Below are 19,205 nucleotides of genomic sequence, written 5' to 3'. Positions count from 1 at the left end.
CTCTGGACCGTGGGAGGAAACCAGAGCACCTGGGGAAAACCCACGTGGTCCACGATTGGACCTTGAGTGACTGCTGTGTCTGGGTGTGCCACTATCCTACTGGAAGGATCTTGTGGTATAGTAGCGTGAGCAGTGATCTTTGTCACCTATAGTTGGTGAGAAGCAAGTTGTAAGACAATTCAGAACTGTTCTGCTCATGCCAATGAAATGATTTCACTACTTCAACAAGGTAGGAATTACGAAGAATTTGAAGGTATCGACATTCATCTTGAATGTTACAATGAAAATGAAGATTTGGAGGATGCAATCGTCGTAAGCATTTTATGAAGTTAGTCCATTATCTGCACTAAGTGTCTGTGGTGATCTTATAACCATATAACAATTACAGCACGGAAACAGGCCATCTCGGCCCTTCTAGTCCGTGCCCAACTCTTATTCTCACCTAGTCGCACCGACCTGCACTCAGCCCATAACCCTCCATTCCTTTCCTGTCCATATAGCTATCCAATTTAACTTTAAATGACAACATCGAACCTGCCTCAACCACTTCTGCTGGAAGCTCGTTCCACACAGCCACCACTCTCTGAGTAAAGATGTTCCCCCTCATGTTACCCCTAAACTTTTGCCCTTTAACTCTCAACTCATGTCCTCTTGTTTGAATCTCTCCCACTCTCAATGGAAAAAGCCTATCCACGTCAACTCTATCTATCCCCCTCATAACTTGAAATACCTCTATCAAGTCCCCCCTCAACCTTCTATGCTCCAAAGAATAAAGTCCCAACTTGCTCAACCTTTCTCTGTAACCTATGAGATGAAACACCGGTAACATTCTAGTAAATCTTCTCTGTACTCTCTCTATTTTGTTGACATCTTTCCTATAGTTCGGTGACCAGAACTGTACACAATATTCCAAATTTGGCCTTACCAATGCCTTGTACAATTTCAACATTACATCCCAACTCCTATACTCAATGCTCTGATTTATAAAGGCCAGCATACTAAAAGCTTTCTTCACTACCCTATCCACATGAGATTCCACCTTCAGGGAACTATGCACCATTATTCCTAGATCCCTCTGTTCTACTGCATTCTTCAATGCCCTATCATTTACCATGTATGTCCTATTTTGGTTAGTCCTACCAAAATGTAGCACCTCACATTTATCAGCATTAAACTCCATCTGCCATCTTTCAGCCCACTCTTCTAACTGGCCTAAATCTCTCTGCCTTTGAAAACCTATTTCATTATCCACATCTCCACCTATCTTAGTATCATCTGCATATTTACTAATCCAATTTACCACCCCATCATCCAGATCATTAATATACATGACAAACAACATTGGACCCAGTACAGATCCCTGAGGCACACCACTAGTCACCGGCCTCCAATCTGACAAACAGTTATCCACCACTACTCTCTGGCATCTCCCATCCAGCCACTGCTGAATCCATTTTACTACTTGCTCATTGCATACACTGGATGAATTCCTTCGTCAATAACTATTGGGAACTAATACACAGTTTTATAGTACTATGTTCTAATTTGTTGTGCATTTTATTTAAATACATAATTTGTTACTCAGTTTGTCTTTTTTTTACTTTTTTCCATGTAACTGGCTAATTGGGCAGCCAATTAATTGGACTGGAATCGATTGTACTTAAGATGCACCCTTACCAATGTCTTGTACAACTGAAATGTAAACTCCTAGTGTGCCAGAAGCCTTCTTCACCACCCCGTCTACCTGTGACGTAGAAACAACGTAACTCCCTCCCTGCGAGTGACGTACAGATAGCTGAAGACATTCTATTCTTGTGTCCCTTTACCTCTTCATCAGGGCAGTGTTGACCCAGGAGTTGCGTCTCTTGCTGTTGTGCTGTCCCTGACGTTTCTGGGGTAATGTGGCGCACCGGGTAGTTCAGCTTCCACCCTAGAGAAGGCGGAACATTTTCATGGAGTTCAGAAACAGGCCCTTTGGCCCATCCAGTCCATACTAAACGATTAAACTGCATAGTCCCATCAACCCGTACCCGGAGCAGAGCCCTCACACCCCTCCCATCCCTGTATTTATCCAAACTTCTCTCAAATGTTACAATTGAACCCACATCCACCACTTCCACTGGCAGCTCGTTCCACATTCTCACCACCCTTTGTATGATAAAGTTCCCCCACATTCCCCTTAAATATTTCACCTTTTGCCCTTAATCTATCACTTTTAGTTCAAGTCTATACATAAAAATAGTGAGGTTGTGTACACGGGTTCATTGTCCATTCAGAAAGAAACTGTTCCTGAAACATTGAGTATGTGTCTTCAGACTCCTGTACCTTCTCCCTGATGGTAGCAATGACAAGAGGGTATGCCCCAGATGATGGGCATCCTTAATAATGCATGCTGCCAAGGTGTCCTGGAAGGAGCTGGCTGAGTATGCAGCTTTTTCCGATCCTGTGCAGTGGCCTCTCTGTACCAGAGGGTGACACGAAGCTACAGAAATAGGCTCTTTAACCCATCTAGTCCATGCCAAACGTTATTCTGCTTAGTCCCATCGACCTGCACTTGGACCATACCCCTCCCATCCATGTATTTAACCAAATCTCTCTTAAAATGGATTGAAAAAAGCTGCAGAGGCTTATAGACCCAGCTAGATCCATCATGGGCACTGGCCTCCCCACCACCAAGGACACCTTTCAAAGGGGATTCCTCAAGAAGGCAGCATCCATCATGAAGGACCCCCATTACCCAGAACATGCCCTTGTCTCATTGCTACCATCAGGGAGGAGATACAGGAACCTTTAGACACACACTCAATATTTTAGGAACAGCTTCTCCCCTCCGCCATCAGATTTCTGTAACAGTCCACGAACACTACCTCATTATTTTAGAGTCATAGAGCACTACAGCAGGGAAACTGGCTCTTTGGCCCATCTAGTCTGTGGCAACCTTATTCTGCCTAGGCCCACCAACCTTTATCTGGACCATAGCCCTCTATACTGCTTTCTATGTACTTCTCTTAAATGTTGAAATCAAACCAGCTTCCACCACTTCCACTGACAGGCCATTCCAAACCTGTACCACCCTCTGAGTGAAAAATTCCCCTCATGTTCCCCTTAAACATTTCACCTTTCACCCTTAATCCATGATTGTCTTACACAACGTCAGTGGAAAAAGCCTGCTTGCATTTACCCTATCTATACCCCTCATAATTTTATATACTCCTATCAATTCATCTTCATTCTTTGGGAAAAATATTTATTAATTTATTGAATCTTGCGGATACTACAGTTTACTGACCTGTTGCTGGGACAGACAGCTGCCTGGGCTGGATCAGTCGGACATCCAGCTCATCACTGGTGTCAAATGTCGCAATTTCTTTTTCAAATTCATCTTCGTAGTAAAATCTGCAATGGGGTGAGGAGAGTCACAGTAATGAAACAGGAATGCTGGACACACGAGGAGTGAACACCCCTTCGGACACCACCGGAAATGTCAAAGTTCAAAGTACATTTATTATCAAAGCACGTTTAGCAACTTTGAGATTCATCTTCTTACAGGCAGCCACAAAACAGAGAAACCAATAGAATCCATGAAACCCTACATCACAAAGACCGACAAACACACAAAGTGCAAAAAAGCATGAATCATGCAAACGATAAAACCATGAACCCGAGACCCCAGAGTGAGCCCACGTTTAGCATCAAGAAGTCCAGGAACCCAATGGCTGCAGGCTACAGCCCCGGACCAGTGCAGCGTCAACGCGTTCCAGGAACCCAATGGCTGCAGGCCATGGCGCCGGAGCTAGTGTACCGCTGACATGAGTGTTGATGGCTGCAGGCCGTGTTCCCAAAGCCAGTTCAGTGCTGACGCGGTCCAGGAACCCAATGGCTACAGACCATGTTCCCGGAGCGAGTTTAACCCTAACGTGAGTGTCGATGGCTACAGGACACAGCCTCGGAGCCAGTTCAACCTCGATGTGAGTGTTGATGGCTATAGGCCATGGCCCTGGAGCTAGTTCAGAGCTGACGTGGTCCAGGAACCCAATGGCTGCAGGCCACAGCTCCAGAGCCAATTCAGCCCTGATGCAAGTGTCTTTCTTTCTTTCTTTTTTCTTTATTAGTCTTTTTATTGATTTAAAAGGAGCATAAATATAATCAAGAGGAGAATTATTTCAAATATATATATCAGTAATAATATAAACCAAGATTAGGATAGACATTGTCAACATCATAGATATTGTTAAACTAGTATAAAATATATAATAAACAAATTGAAAATAACAATTCTCCTCTTATCAGTTTATGAAGAAAAAGAAAAACATTGGGTTTTAAATGAAAAGAAAAAAAACCCCACTACACTATAGAAAAAAAAAGGAACTGGGTATTCCATTTTGAGGATACAACCAAAAAAAAAGAAAGACAGACTTTTTGATCAAATCTAAAACTTCAAGAAAAAAGATTGAAAGAATAATAAATCAGATTAAATGAAAATATTGGATAAATGGTCGCCAGATTTGCTCAAATTTAAAGGCTGTATCAAATGTCTGACTTATTTTTTCTAAACTTAAACAGGATATAATGGAGGAGAGCCAATAAAAGACTGTAGGTGGATTAGAATCCTTCCACGTCAATAAAATGGCTCTCCTAGCCAGTAAGGTCAAAAAGGCTATCATACGTTGAGCAGAAACAGGAATATTTCCTGCTTCCGATGGGATAATCCCAAAAATTGCCGTAAGCAAATTAGGTTGTAGATCCAGATCCAAAACTTCGGATAGTACTTTAAAAACATCTCTCCAAAAGTTATCTAGCTTTATACAAGACCAATACATATGAGTTAAAGTAGCCACCTCAATATTACATCTGTCACAAATAGGATTGATATTGGAGAAAATACGTGCTAGTTTATCCTTTGAGATATGGGCTCGATGTACTACCTTGAACTGTATCAAGGAATGACGGGCACAAGTAGATGAGTTGTTAACCGAATGAAAAATTTTACTCCATTGGTTATCTGAAAATGACTCCTGAAGTTCCGATTCCCAAGTGTGTTTAATTTTATCATTAGATATCATTCGTGAGTTCAATAACTGTTTACAGATTATAGCTATCAACCCTTTTTGAAATGGTTTAAACTGAAAGGGAGCGTCTGTCATATTAGGTGGATAAGCAGAAGGATAATTTGGCAACAAACCATGTAAAAAATTCCTAATTTGTAAATATCTAAAAAAGTGTACATTAGATGAATCATAATTATCCACTGAGAAAAAGACATTAAACAGTCCCCTAAAAACAAATCTGAAAAAGTTATTATTCCCTTGGTTTTCCAAATTAAAAAGGCCTTATCCAAAATTGATGGTTTCAAAAAATTCAGATGGGTATTACTAGAAAGAATAAAATTATTTAACTCAAAAAATCTACGAAACTAAAACCGAATTCTTAAGCAAGAGGAATTCTGCAGATGCTGGAAATTCAAGCAACACACATCCAAGTTGCTGGTGAATGCAGCAGGCCAGGCAGCATCTTTAGGAAGAGGTACAGTCAACGTTTCAGGCCGAGACCCTTCGTCAGGACTAACTGAAGGAAAAGTTAGTAAGAGATTTGAAAGTGGGAGGGGGAAGGGGAGATCCAAAATGATAGGAGAAGGCAGGAGGGGGAGGGATGGAGCCAAGAGCTGGACAGGTGATTGGCAAAAGGGATATGAGAGGTTTTAAAAACTTCCCAATCCTCTGTCTTCCCACTAATTTTTGCTTCCTTGTATGCCCTCTCCTTTGCTTTAACTTTGGCTTTGACTTCTCTTGTCAACCTCTTGTCATCCTTTTTCCACTCGAAAATTTCTTCTTTTTTGGAATATACCTGTCTTGCACCTTCCTCACTTCTCGCATAAACTCCAGCCACTGCTGCTCTGCTGTCTTTCCCGCCAGTGTCCCTTTCCAGTCAATTTTGGCCAGTTCCTCTCTCATGCCACTGTAATTTCCTTTACTCCACTGAAATACCGACACATCAGATTTCGGCTTCTCTTTTTCAAATTTCACAGTGAACTCAATCATATTATGATCACTGTCTCCTAAGGGTTCCTTCACCTCAATCTCTCTAATCACCTCCGGTTCATTACACAATACCCAATCCAGTACAGCCGATCCCCTAGTGGGCTCAACAACAAGCTGTTCTAAAAAGCCATCTCGCAGACATTCTACAAGTTCTCTCTCTTGAGATCCAGTGCCGACCTGATTTTCCCAATCCACTCGCATGTTAAGATCCCCCACAATTATCATAACACTGCCCTTCTGACAAGCCTTTTCTATTTCCAGTTGTAATTTGTAGTCCATATCCCTGCAGCTGTTTGGAGGCCTATAAATAACTGCCATCAGGGTCCTTTTACCCCTGCAATTTCTTAGCTCAACCCATAAAGATTCTGCACCTTCCGATCCTATATCACTTCTTTCTAATGATTTAATATCATTTCTTACCAATAAAGCCACGCCTCCCCCTCTGCCTACCTTCCTATCCTTCCGATACACCATGTATCCTTGGACGTTCAGCTCCCAGAGACATGCATCCTTTAGTCAGGTCTCAGTGATGGCCACAATATCATACCTGCCAATCAGTAGCTGTACGACAAGATCATCCACCTTATTCCTTATGCTGCGTGCATTTAAGTATAACACCTTAAGACCAGTATTTTGTACTTTTCGCTTTGATTTCACTGCATCTTTATTGCACTGCAACTCATCCCAATGGCTACAAACTTGCCCCATCACCTGCCTGTCTTTCCTGACATCTTTACTGCTCACTATCTTAGATTTATTTCTGTTTTCCCTTTCCTCCACTCTGTCATTCCAGTTCCCATTCCCCTGCCAAATTAGTTTAAACCCTCCCTAACAGCTCTATTAAACTTTCCTGCCAGGATATTGGTCCCCTTCGGGTTCAGGTGTAACCTGTCCTTTTAGAACAGGTCATACTTCCCCCAGAAGAGATCCCAATTATCCAGGTTCGGAACATAGATTGTTCCACAAAGCCAACAAAAAGGCAGGCATAGCTAGGACCCATACGGGTGCCCATAGCTACACCTTTAGTTTGGAGGAAGTGGGAGGAGCCAAAGGAGAAATTATTAAGAGTAAGGACTAATTCCGCTGGACGGAGCAGAGTGGTGGTAGAGGGGAACTGATTAGGTCTGGAATCCAAAAAGAAGCGGAGAGCTTTGAGACCTTCCCGATGGGGGATGGAAGTATATAGGGACTGGACATCCATGGTGAAAATAAAGCGGTGGTGGCCAGAGTACTTAAAATCATCAAAAAGTTTAAGAGCGTGAGAAGTGTCACAAACATAGGTAGGAAGGGATTGAACAAGGGGGGATAAAACCGTGTCGAGGTATGCAGAAACGAGTTCGGTGGGGCAGGAGCAAGCTGAGACAATAGGTTTGCCAGGACAGGCAGGTTTGTGGATCTTGGGTAGAAGGTAGAAACGGGAAGTGTGAGGTGTGGGAACTATAAGGTTGGTAGCAGTGGATGGGAGATCCCCTGAGCGGATAAAGTTGGTGATGGTGTGGGAGACAATGGCCTGGTGCTCCTTAGTGGGGTCACGATCGAGGGGTAAATAAGAGGAGGTATCCACGAGTTGTCGCTGTGCCTCGGCAAGGTAGAGGTCAGTACGCCAGACTACAACAGCACCCCACTTATCGGCGGGTTTAATAGTAAGGTTAGGATTAGTGCGGAGGGAGTGGAGAACAAAGCATTCGGATGGAGTAAGGTTGGAATGGGAACAGGGTGCGGTGAAGTCGAGACGGTTGATGTCCAGTCGGCAGTTAGCAATAAAGAGATCCAGAGCAGGCAGAAGACTAGAGCGGGGTGTCCATGAAGAAGAGGAGGGTTGAAGACGGGAGAAGGGGTCATCGGTGGGGGTGGAAGAGTCCTTGCCGAAGAAGTAGGCTCTGAGACGGAGACGGTGGAAGAAGCGTTCCGCATCATGGTGAACACGGAACTCGCTAAGGTGTGGGTGAAGGGGGACAAAGATGAGGCCCTTACTGAGGACAGAGCATTCTGCCTCAGACAGTTGAAGGTTGGAGGGGATGGTAAAGACCTGGCACGGATGAGAGCTGGGATCAGAGGGGGGAGGGGGGAGGCTGGGGGTGTCAGTGGAGAGGGGAGGGTTGGGGTGAGAGGAAGATGGAGCCTCTGAGTACCCGGGAGCTGACGATGGGATCCGAGGGAGATGGGATTGCAGAGTGGTGGTGGGGGAAGGGGAGACGGGAGTCACAATAGCAGCACATAAAGACCCGGCCTGGAGTTCAAGGCTGGAGTCGCAGTTGGTGGTTGCGCAATCGCTTTGAAGGTGTCCATGGTTGTTGCTGGAGTCCGGGTTTTGAATATGCCTTGAGGTGTTGGAGCCGGCGAGATCAATGGCAGAGGCAATCTGAAGTTCATGCCTGCTAGCTGCAGGGCTAGCAGGCTCTGGGGTCTGCAGATGTAGGATCTTGCAATCTTTGCCTAACATGACAAAGTCAAGAAAATGGCGATTGCAGGCATGGATCCGACAGAGGATGAAATAACGGGTAGGACCATTACAGACGGCGAAAAAAGTGTCTCGAAGGTGTGGAAGGGTCTGGGATAAGGACATCAAATACCTCCTCATGGCAGAGAGGGTCGCCTTCAGAGCTTGACGGGAGAAGCAACGAGAGGCAGAGTCAATAAAATGTGAGTACCTGGGATTCTCAGAAGGTCCGAATTGAGAGGCTCGGAAACAAACCCTAAAGCCAACTGGAGTAAGTTGGCAAAGGAGGCACATTCCAAGAAAGGATATATGGCTGTGATAGCAAGTCTGATTCAAAATGTGGTCGAAAAGTTGAAGAGCTGAAGAAATTACAGATGGGGAGCAGTGAGAGATGGTTCCACTGAACTCGCGAAGAGAAGATTTAAACTTCTTCAGTGTAGGCATCACCGGAAGAGGCTTCGCAGTAGTGAATTTAAAAACGCAAGCAAGAGGAATTCTGCAGATGCTGGAAATTCAAGCAACACACATCCAAGTTGCTGGTGAACGCAGCAGGCCAGGCAGCATCTCTAGGAAGAGGTACAGTCGACGTTTCAGGCCGAGACCCTTCGTCAGGACTAACTGAAGGAAGAGTTAATAGGAGATTTGAAAGTGGGAGGGGGAGGGGGAGATTCAAAATGATAGGAGAAGACAGGAGGGGGAGGGATGGAGCCAAGAGTGATTGGCAAAAGGGATATGAGAGGATCATGCCCACCTCCCCCTTGTACTCCATCCGTTATTTATTTCTATACACACATTCTTTCTCTCACTCTCCCTTTTCTCCCTCTATCCCTCTGACTGAACCCCTTGCCCATTCTCTGGGTTCCCCCCCGCTTCCTTCTCCCTGGGCCTCCTGTCCCATGATCCTCTGAAGGACCGCCCCTGTCTGCCAATGGAGTCGCAGTATTTTTCTGCTGCTCTTAGTTTTCTTTCTTTCCCCCTAGTTTAAGCTTTGAATTTAAAATCTTTACTTGTTGATTCTTGAGGGGGATCAATATGTTTATGTCTACAAGAAGTGGGAAGAATTTACCTGAACCAGTGATAAAGGTAATGGGAAAGGAAAAGTGCAAAAGGAAAGATCTGATGAAATGCCATCCTGGGCTGAAGATATCGTTCGGACACTGAATTCATTTAAGGATCAGAATGGATCAATTAAAGACCAACTGGAAAAGAATAGTAATGAAATGAAGTCATTTCTGGGAAAACTTAAAGACCTGGAAACTCAAATTATTTCACACGAAGAGGAATTGAAGATAACTAAGCAAGAGTTGTCTGAAGCTACAACTCGTTTGGAAAGATATCAAAATAAGATTATAGACCTGGAAACTAGGTCTTGACGAAGGAATATAAGAATTGTTGGGCTGCAGGAAGGAGCTGAAGATGGAGATCTCACAGCTTACTTTGGTAAGCTTTTCCACACTTTATTTCCTACCATTCTATCAAAGCCGCCTGCTATAGAAAGGGCACACAGGGTGTTTATCTCGAAATCGAAGGACTCTAGTAAACCAAGATCTGTTCTGGTTTGCTTTCATCACTTTAAAATTAAAGATCAAATAATGCGACAGGCAAGAAAACAGAGAGTTTTTAGATTTATGGAATCTGAGCTCCGCTTCTACGAAGATTATCCAAGAGAGATAATGGAACAAAGATCAAAATTTGCCCTGGTAATGAAACAAGCATATGATAAAAATCTTTTCCCGTCTCTGAGGTACCCGACAAGAATTAAAATTTTCCCTGCTAATTCTCCTCCTCATACTTTTTTTGATCCAAAAGCTGCACTGGATTTTGTTCAGGCTTTGCCTGCCACTGTCACCGATGCTGCTGTTGAATGGTCCATCTGAAAGGCTGTTTGGCTATTTGTATATTATTCGCATTTTGGAAAGAAGATTTATGAAGGTCACTTGTATATTTCATCAAGAGTCTAATTAAAGAAGATGGAGAGTTGTTCTTTCTTGCATATTATTGATTTTCCTTTGGAAAGATTTATGGTTTAAGTATCTCTGTTCAAATGATCTCTGGACATTTTATGACTGAGGGAAGAAGATGAGGCGATTTGTTCCTTTAATTTAATACTTGGTAGCTAATTGGCAGTTTTTTCCTACTAATAGGGCTTTTTATATATTTTTTTCTGTTTTATTATTAACATTTTATAATTGAATCCCTTTTCCTTGCATTCCGAAGAATAGCTTCTTTGGTTGTAAAATAATGCAAACAGAGAATTACAGGACGTGGTTTAATTTTGGCTGATGATTTAAGACGCTGAATTCGGTGGGCTCTGTCCAATATCGGACAGGCTTCGAGAATGTCACTAAAAAGTGAATATAACATGTTCGAAGAAAACTTTAGTGGCTCACCGGTTTCCTTATTTTCAGGCAAACCAAGTATACGTAGATTCATCTTGTGATTTCTGCTTTCCAAATCAATTGTTTTCTTCTTAATTCTTGATAATTCTGAAGTATTCTCATTAATTTTCTTTTCCATAAAGACATCTTTAAATCCTGTTCTTTAATAGATTGATTCATTAATTCAAATTCCCTTTCAATTCTGTGAGTACTCTGCTTAAGCGTCTGATATCGATCTTCCAAATTCTTCAAAGATTCCTGAATTTTTTTCAAACAATTCATTAGCTTTCATCGATTTATCCATTTTGGTATCCACCATACTGATCTTCACATTAATAGCTTCTATTAAACAGAGCATTCTTTCTGAAGTAGAAACTTCCTCTAATTTCTCTGTTTGTTGTGGCTCAGGAAGAGTCTTGTCACTCCTTAATTCGGTTCCAGCCATCGTAATTAAATCGTAAATCCTTCAGCAAATATAATAAATCTTCAAACTTGAAACAGATCTAGCAATGGAAAGTAAGTTGTGAAAGACGGAGTTGTGACAAAAAATGTCTTACTCCATGCGCTGCCAAATGGAGACTTCCGCAAGTGTCGATGGATGTAATTCAGTACAGCGATGACGCGAGTGAAGCCAGTCCCGGAGCCTATCAGCTGCATTTGTCCTTCAGCCTCAGTCTCCACACCTTAATCTTTAAAATCTGGCTCTGTGCTTAAATCTGCTAACCATTGGTTCATTTTTTACACTCAGTCATGGGCCCTGCAGCTATCTGCCCAGAAGTTTCGGTCCAGTTCAAGTCCACCCTAGCAATGGCCACAGCAGTCATGCTTACATTTTTGTAGCTGCATTACACCTTTACTGTCCCCAACTCTACAACCAAAGGGACGGCTTCTTCACCAAGCAATAGTTTGTCAGCAGTGCGGAGCCACAGGTAGGGTGCAATATACTGAAAACCATACCACCATAAGACATAGGAGCAGGATTAGGCTATTTGGCCCATGGAGTCTGCTCCACCATTTCTTCATGGCTGATACATTTTCCCCGTCAGCCCCAATCTCCTGCCTTCTCCTTGTAACCCTTCATGCCCTGACCAATAAAGAATCTATCAACCTCTGCCTTAAATATACATAAAGACTTGGCCTCCACAGCTGCCTATGGCAAAGACTTCCACATATTCACCACTCTCTGGCTAAAGTAATTTCCCCTCAACTCTGTTCTAAAAGGACACCCCTCTATTCTGGGGCTGTGTCTCATGATCTTTGACTCTCCCACCATAGGAAACATCCTCTCCACATCCACTCTATCAAGGCCTTTCACCATTCAATAGGTTTCACTAAGGTCACCCTCATTCTTCTGAATTCTAGTGAATACAGACCCAGAGCCATCAAATTCTCTTCATATGACAAGCTATTCAATCGTGGAATCATTTTTGTGAACCTCCTTTGAACCCTCTTCAGTTTCAGCACATCCTTTCTAAGGGGCCCAAAACTGCTCACAATACTCCAAGTTCTTTATAGAGTCTGAACATTACATCCTTGCCTTTCTTTTCTAGTCCTCTTGAAATGAATGCTAACACTGTATGCCTTCCTCACCACAGACTCAACCTGCAAATTAAATCTTAAGGGAACCCTGCACAAGGACTCCCACGTTAGTTTTTTGTATTTTCTCTCCATTTAGAAAATAGTCAACCCTTTTATTCCTTCTACCAAAGTGCATGACCATACACCTCCCGACATTATATTCCAACTGCCACTTCTTTACCCATTCTCTTAATTTGTCTGTACTTCTAGCCTTTCTACTTCTTCAAAACCACCTGCCCCTCCACCTATCTTCATATCATCTGCAAACATTGCAACAAAGCCATCATCTAAATCATTAACAAATGAAGAATCAGTCCCAACATAGTCCCCTGTGAAACACCACTAGTCACTGGCAACCAGCCAGAAAAGGCTCCCTTTATTCCCACTCTTTGCCTCCTGCCAGTCAGTCACTGCTTTATCTATGCAAGAATCTTCACTGTAATACCATGGCCTCATAGCTTGTTAAGCAGCCTCGTGTGGCACCTTGTCAAAGGCTTGAGAATCCAAGTTCACAACATCAACTGGTTCTCCTTTATCTATCCTGCTTGTTATTTCTTCAAAGAATTCCAACAGATTTGTCAGGGAAGATTTTCCCTTGAGGAAACCACGCTGACTATGGCCTATTTTATCATCAGCCTCCAATTATCCTAAAACCACATTCTTAACAATTGACTCCAATATTTTCCCAACCACTGAGGTCAGACTAACTGGCCTATAACTTCCTTTCTTCTGGTTCTCTCCCTTCTTGAAGAGTGGAGTGACGTTTGCAATTTTCCAGTCTTCTGGAACCATTCCAGATCTAGTGATTCTCGAAAGATCATTAGTAATGCCTTTACATTCTCTTCAGCCACCTCCTTCAGAACCCTGGGGTGGACACCATCTGGTCCAGGTGCTTATCTACATTCAGATCTTTCAGTTTCCCAAGAAACCTTCTCCTTAGTAATGGTAACTTCACCCTTAGTAATGGTAACTTCACACACTTCTGTCCCCTGACACCTGGAATTTCCAGCATACTGCTAGTGTCTTCAAGAATGAAGACTGATGCAAAATACTTACTCAGTTCATCTGCCATTTCCTTGTCTTCTATTACTACCTCTCCATCATAATTTTTCAGCGGTCTGATATCCACTCTCACCTCTCTTTTACACTTTATGTATCTGAAGAAACTTTTAAAATCCTCTTTTAATATTATTAGCTAGCTTACTTTTGTATCTTTACCTTCTTAATGACTTTTTTAGTTGCCTTCTGTTGGGCACGTGGCCAAGTGGTTAAGGCGTTCGTCTAGTGATTTGAAGGTCAGCAGTTCGAGCCTCAGCTATGGCAGCGTGTTTGTGTCCTTGAGCAAGGCACTTAATCACACATTGCTCTAGTCTGTGCGAGGAGTGGCACCCCACACAGACTTTCAATCTGCGCCTAGTAAGGCATGAAAGTGCCCAACGCAGGCCTCTCATGGTCTGAGTTGACATTCCCTCCCCTTCTGTTGGTATTTGAGAACTTCCCAATCCTCTAAACTTCCGATTAGTTTTTGCTCTATTGTAGCCCTTTTCTTGGCTTTTATGCTAGCCACAGTTGTGTCATCTTGCCTTGAAAATACCTCTTCCTCTTTAGGATGTATATATCCTGTGCCTTCCGAATTGCTTCCAGAAATTCCAGCCATTGCTGTTCTGCCGTCATCCCTGCCAGTGTTTTTTTCCCAATCAATTCTGGACAACTCCTCTCTTATGCCTCCAGAATTCCTTTTACTCCACAGTAACACTGATACATCCGACTTTAGCTTCTCAAAGCCTCTAGACTGGCTGAATATGACAGAACCTCACCATCCAAACATCACTGGACTACTTAGTAAAGGCACAACAGTGGACAACTGTAAACAGCGTTGAAAATGGTCAACATCACAATACCCACCTCTCAGGGGCAGATCCACACCAACCATAGACTACTGGGCTGGAAATGTGTGCAAATGTTTAGGGGTGGGATGTATTTTGTGCACACGTGTGTGTGTGTGTGTGTGTGTGTGTGCGTGCGTGCGTGCATGCGCATGCACACACTTGTCTCCATAGTGCATATGTGTGTCTATGAGTCTGCGTGTCTACGTACGCGTGTATGTGACTGTTTGGGCATGTGTGTCTGTCTGTATGTGTGTGGTTTGTGTGCGTCTGTGCGTGTGTATAGGTATGTGTGTGTCTCTCTGCGTTTATGTCTGTATGGGTGTGTGTGTATCTGTTGGGGTGTGTATGTTTATGCCTGTGTTTGTGTGTATGTGTCTGTGAGGTGTAGGTGTATGTGTGTAAGCGTCTGTGTCTAAGCCTGTGTATATATCTGGCTATGTATGTATCTCTGTGTGTCTGTGTGCGCACCTATCAGGGTGTGTATGTTTATGTTTGTGTCTGTGTGTATATGTGTGTGTCTTTGGTACATTTAGTAATTTTCAAACGGGGAGAAAAATTCAGAAATCAGCACAGCAAAAAAATTTAGTGCTTCTCTTGCTGGATTCCCTAAGGATTAATTTGCAGGTTGAGTTGGTGGTAAGGAAGGTAAGTGCAATGTTAGCATTCATTTCAAGAGGGCTAGAATACAAAAGCAAGAATGTCATGCTGAGGCTTTATAAGGCATTGGTCAGGCCACGCGTGGAGTCCTGGGCCCCTTGTCTAAAAAAAAATGTGTTGGCATTGGAGAGGGTCCAGGGGAGGTTCATGAGAATGATTCTGTGATTGAAAAAGTTAACGTATGAGGAGCATTTGATGGCTCTGGGCTTGTACCTGCTGGAGCTTAGAAGAATTGGGGGGGCCGGGTGGGGGGTGTTGAATCTCATTGAAATCTATCAATTGAAAGGTCTCGTTAGAATGGATGTGGAGACAAAGTTTCCAATGGTGTGATTCTAGGACCAGAGGGCACAGCCTCACAATAGAATGCCTTCCCTTGAGAACAGATGAGGAGGGATTTCTTCAGCCAGAGGGAGGTGAATCTCTGGAATTCACTGCCACAGACGACAGTGGAGGTTAAGTTATTGGGTATATTTAACGAGGAGGCTGATAGGCTCTTGGTTAGTAATGTATCAAAGGTTATGGGAGAAGGCAGGAGGATGAGAATGATAACAAATCAGCCATGATGGAATGGTGGGACAGACTTGATGGGCTGAAGGGCCTAATTCTGTTCCTATGTCTTATGGTCTGTGTGTGTGTGTGTGTGTGTGTGTGTGTGTGTCTTTGATACATTTAATAATTTTCAAACGGGGAGAAAAATTCAGAAATCAGAAGAGCAAAAAAAATCTAGTGCTCCTTGTGTGTGTGTGTGTGTGTGTCTGTAAGCTCGTTGCACTGTGGGAAATACAGTTAGACACTGGGGTACAGCAGGCTTGCTAAAGTGTGCGTAATCTCACAGGGTGTGCTATGGCCAAGCAGGTAACTGGTTCCAGCTGGAAATTGTGTGAAAATGTGAGGCCTTTAGCCAGTCATTCTGTACAGTGGGTTCTGGTTCATTGGGCCATTGGTTAATCATGCCAGCAGCTTATTTGGGGCAATTCTTAAAGAAAAAACTATTTAAAAAATTGACAGGAATGCCCTTCATTTACTTGGGACACGACGCTACCTAACTGGGACAGGAGACTCTTGCTGGCAGATGGAGTTCAACCCAGAGAAGTGTGAGGTGGTACACTTTGGAAGGACAAACTCCAAGGCAGAGTACAAAGTAAATGGCAGGATACTTGGTAGTGTGGAGGAGCAGAGGGATCTTGGGGTACATGTTCACAGATCCCTGAAAGTTACCTCACAGGTGGATAGGGTAGTTAAGAAAGCTTATGGGGTGTTAGCTTTCATAAGTCCAGGGATAGAGTTTAAGAGTCGCGATGTAATGATGCAGCTTTATAAAACTCTGGTTAGGCCACACTTGGAGTACTGTGTCCAGTTCTGGTCGCCTCACTACAGGAAGGATGTGGAAGCATTGGAAAGGGTACAGAGGAGCTTTACCAGGATGCTGCCTGGTTTAGAAAGTATGCATTATGATCAGAGATTAAGGGAGCTAGGGCTTTACTCTTTGAAGAGAAGGAGGATGAGAGGAGACATGATAGAGGTGTACAAGATAATAAGAGGAATAGATAGGAATAGATAGCCAGCGCCTCTTCCCCAGGGCACCAATGCTCAATACAAGAGGACATGGCTTTAAGGTAAAGGGTGGGAAGTTCAAGGGGGATATTAGAGGAAGGGTTTTTACTCAGAGAGTGGTTGGAACGTGGAATGCACTGCCTGAGTCAGTGGTGGAGGCAGATACACTAGTGAAGTTTAAGAGACTACTAGACAGGTATATGGAGGAATTTAAGGTGGGGGCTTTTATGGGAGGCAGGGTTTGAGGGTTGGCACAACATTGTGGGCCAAAGGGCCTGTACTGTGCTGTACTATTCTATGTTCTATGTTCTATATATGTTGTAACTGGGTTACCTGTCTGGACACGACCCTCTGCTGACTGCTCCTGTGGCTCCTCCCACAGACACCTGAATAAAGGCGATTGCGCCATTGCTCCTCCTCCTCAGTCCAGGGGCAGATACTCAGCATGATGGAGGTCACATTTTACTGCTAATAAAAACCTTTCAGTACTTACTCTACTTCCAGTCTTGGAGCTATTGATGGTGCATCAATTTTATTAGCGGTAATTTTAAAGCATGGAACGCGCCCTGAGTCCCGACAAGTTAGATCTCGACTCGCAAACACCTGATGCTGAAAACGCTTTCGAACTCTGGCTGGCCTGCTTCGAATCATACCTAGAGGCGATTGGAGTGACCAAGTCCACAGCGAAGCACGGAGTTCTGCTCTCCAGGGTCAGTCCATGGGTCTATTCAATGATCAGAGACCAGTCAAGCTACGATGGCGCGATGAGCGCCCTCAAAAGACAATACCTGTGGCCGGTAAACACCATCTATACGCGGCATCACTTAGCGACACGGCAGCAGTGGCCCGGGGAGTCGAGTGCTGAATTTGTCCGGGCACTACAGATACTCGTGTGGACCTGCGGCTGCCAAGATCTGACGGCAGAACAGCATGCGGAGCTCCTAGTAAGAGACGCCTTTGTCACGGGGACCAGGTCAGTGTATGTGCGCCAGTGGCTGCTGGAACAAGCTGATCTTACCTTAGGTTCGGCGATTGAGCTGGCCGACACGCTGGAGGCCACTCTGCACAACTCTGAGGCTCTCCAGGCACGTGATCCCCTGATGGCCTCGTGGACACTGCAGACCCTGCAACCCGCCAGCAAATCGACCTCGGCTGCTGCCAGTCCCGAGTCCGCGAAGTGCTACTTCTGCGGACTCAAGAAGCACCCCCGGAAACGCTGCCCGGCCCAAGAAGCTACCTGCTCCAGCTGTGGAAAGAAGGGCCACTTCGCCAAGGTCTGTAAGTCCAAACCGTGAGCGGGATCGAGCAGCGCCGCGTGCGAGGCATGGGGGTTGCCATCTTGCCTGCACGCCGCCACCACGTGCGAGACATGGGAGCGGCCATCTTGGTCGGCGCCACCTCCCACCACCTATGACCAACGGGTGCTCCCAGGGCACCCCACCGTGCCAGACCAAGACAGCAACTCAACCCTGGCCTCTGTGACCCTCGACCAAAGTGCTTCCCACCGGCTTGCAAGGTCAATGATGGACATACTGGTGGAGGGGCGCAGGATAAGCTGCCTGTTTGACATGGGCAGCACGGAGATTTTATCCACCCGGACACAGTGCAGCATTGCGGACTCGCGATACGGCCGGTAAGTCAGAGGGTCGCCATGGCTTCCAGCTCGCATACAACAGACATCTGGGGGGGGGGGGGAGGTTGTGTAGTGACGCTATTGGTGCAGGGCACAGAATATCGAGACTTTACATTACTGGTTATGCCTCAACTGTATGCCCCTGTGCTATTGGGGCTCGACTTCCAGACCCACCTGAAAAGCGTGACAATGGAGTATGATGGGCCCCTCCCACCAATTACTGTCATAAATCCCCAGTTTTGTAGGGATACGTCACATACCCTGCGACTGACCACACACACACACCGATCCGCACATCCCACCCAACATCATGCCAACTGCCACACTACCAACACCACTTGTGACCTCTCCACCCTCAAGATCCCTCCCCCACCGCTGTTCGCCAACCTGACCCCTGACTGTAAACCTGTGGCAACTAAAAGCAAGAGGTACAGCGCGGGGGACAGAGCTTTCATTAAGTCGGAAGTGCAGCGGCTGCTTAGGGAGGGGGTCACTGAGGCAAGCACAAGTCCTTGGAGGGCACAGGTGGTCGTTGTTCGGAACAGGGAGAAAAATAGGATGGTCGTGGACTATAGCCAGGCCATCAATAGGTTCACGCAGCTCGGCGTGTACCCTCTACCCCGTATCGCGGATATTTTCAATCAGATAGCACAGTACAAGGTGTACTTGCCATAGACCTATAATTTGCTTACCATCAGCTCCCCATCTGCCAGGAGGACCGCCCTTACATCGCCTTCGAGGCAGACGGCAGGCTTTATCACTTCCTGCGCGTCCCCTTTGGTGTCATGAATGGTGTATCTGTCTTCCAGAGGGCAATGGACCGGATGGTGGACCAGTGCCAACTGAAGGCCACGTTCCCATATCTGGATAACATCACCATCTGTGGTCACGACCGGCAGGATCACAACAACCTCCAAAAATTTTTCCAAGCGGCCAAAGCTTTCAATCTCACCTATAACAAGGACAAGTGTGTGTTCGACTTGCTATCCTTGGGTATGTCGTGGAGAAGGGAGTGATTGGCGCTGACCCCAACCGTAT

General features: G+C 44.8%; 1 protein-coding gene across 2 annotated transcripts in view; it reads right to left on the bottom strand.

Annotated features, from left to right (window-relative positions):
• Positions 1-19,205, bottom strand: part of cacna1sa (calcium channel, voltage-dependent, L type, alpha 1S subunit, a) — a 469,610-nt gene that overhangs the window by 17,556 nt on the left and 432,849 nt on the right. For both annotated transcript variants that reach the window (XM_063065671.1, XM_063065672.1), the window contains 2 exons: positions 3,290-3,396; positions 1,827-1,930 (listed from right to left, as the gene is read on the bottom strand). In XM_063065671.1, coding sequence (XP_062921741.1) covers positions 1,827-1,930; positions 3,290-3,396 — 211 coding nt within the window. The remainder of the gene's footprint in view (positions 1-1,826; positions 1,931-3,289; positions 3,397-19,205) is intronic.

Source organism: Mobula hypostoma, chromosome 13 (assembly GCF_963921235.1).
Source record: "Mobula hypostoma chromosome 13, sMobHyp1.1, whole genome shotgun sequence".
Lineage (NCBI taxonomy): Eukaryota > Metazoa > Chordata > Chondrichthyes > Myliobatiformes > Myliobatidae > Mobula > Mobula hypostoma.
Note: the sequence above shows the minus strand (reverse complement) of the source record. Positions and strands in the feature narration are given on the sequence as shown.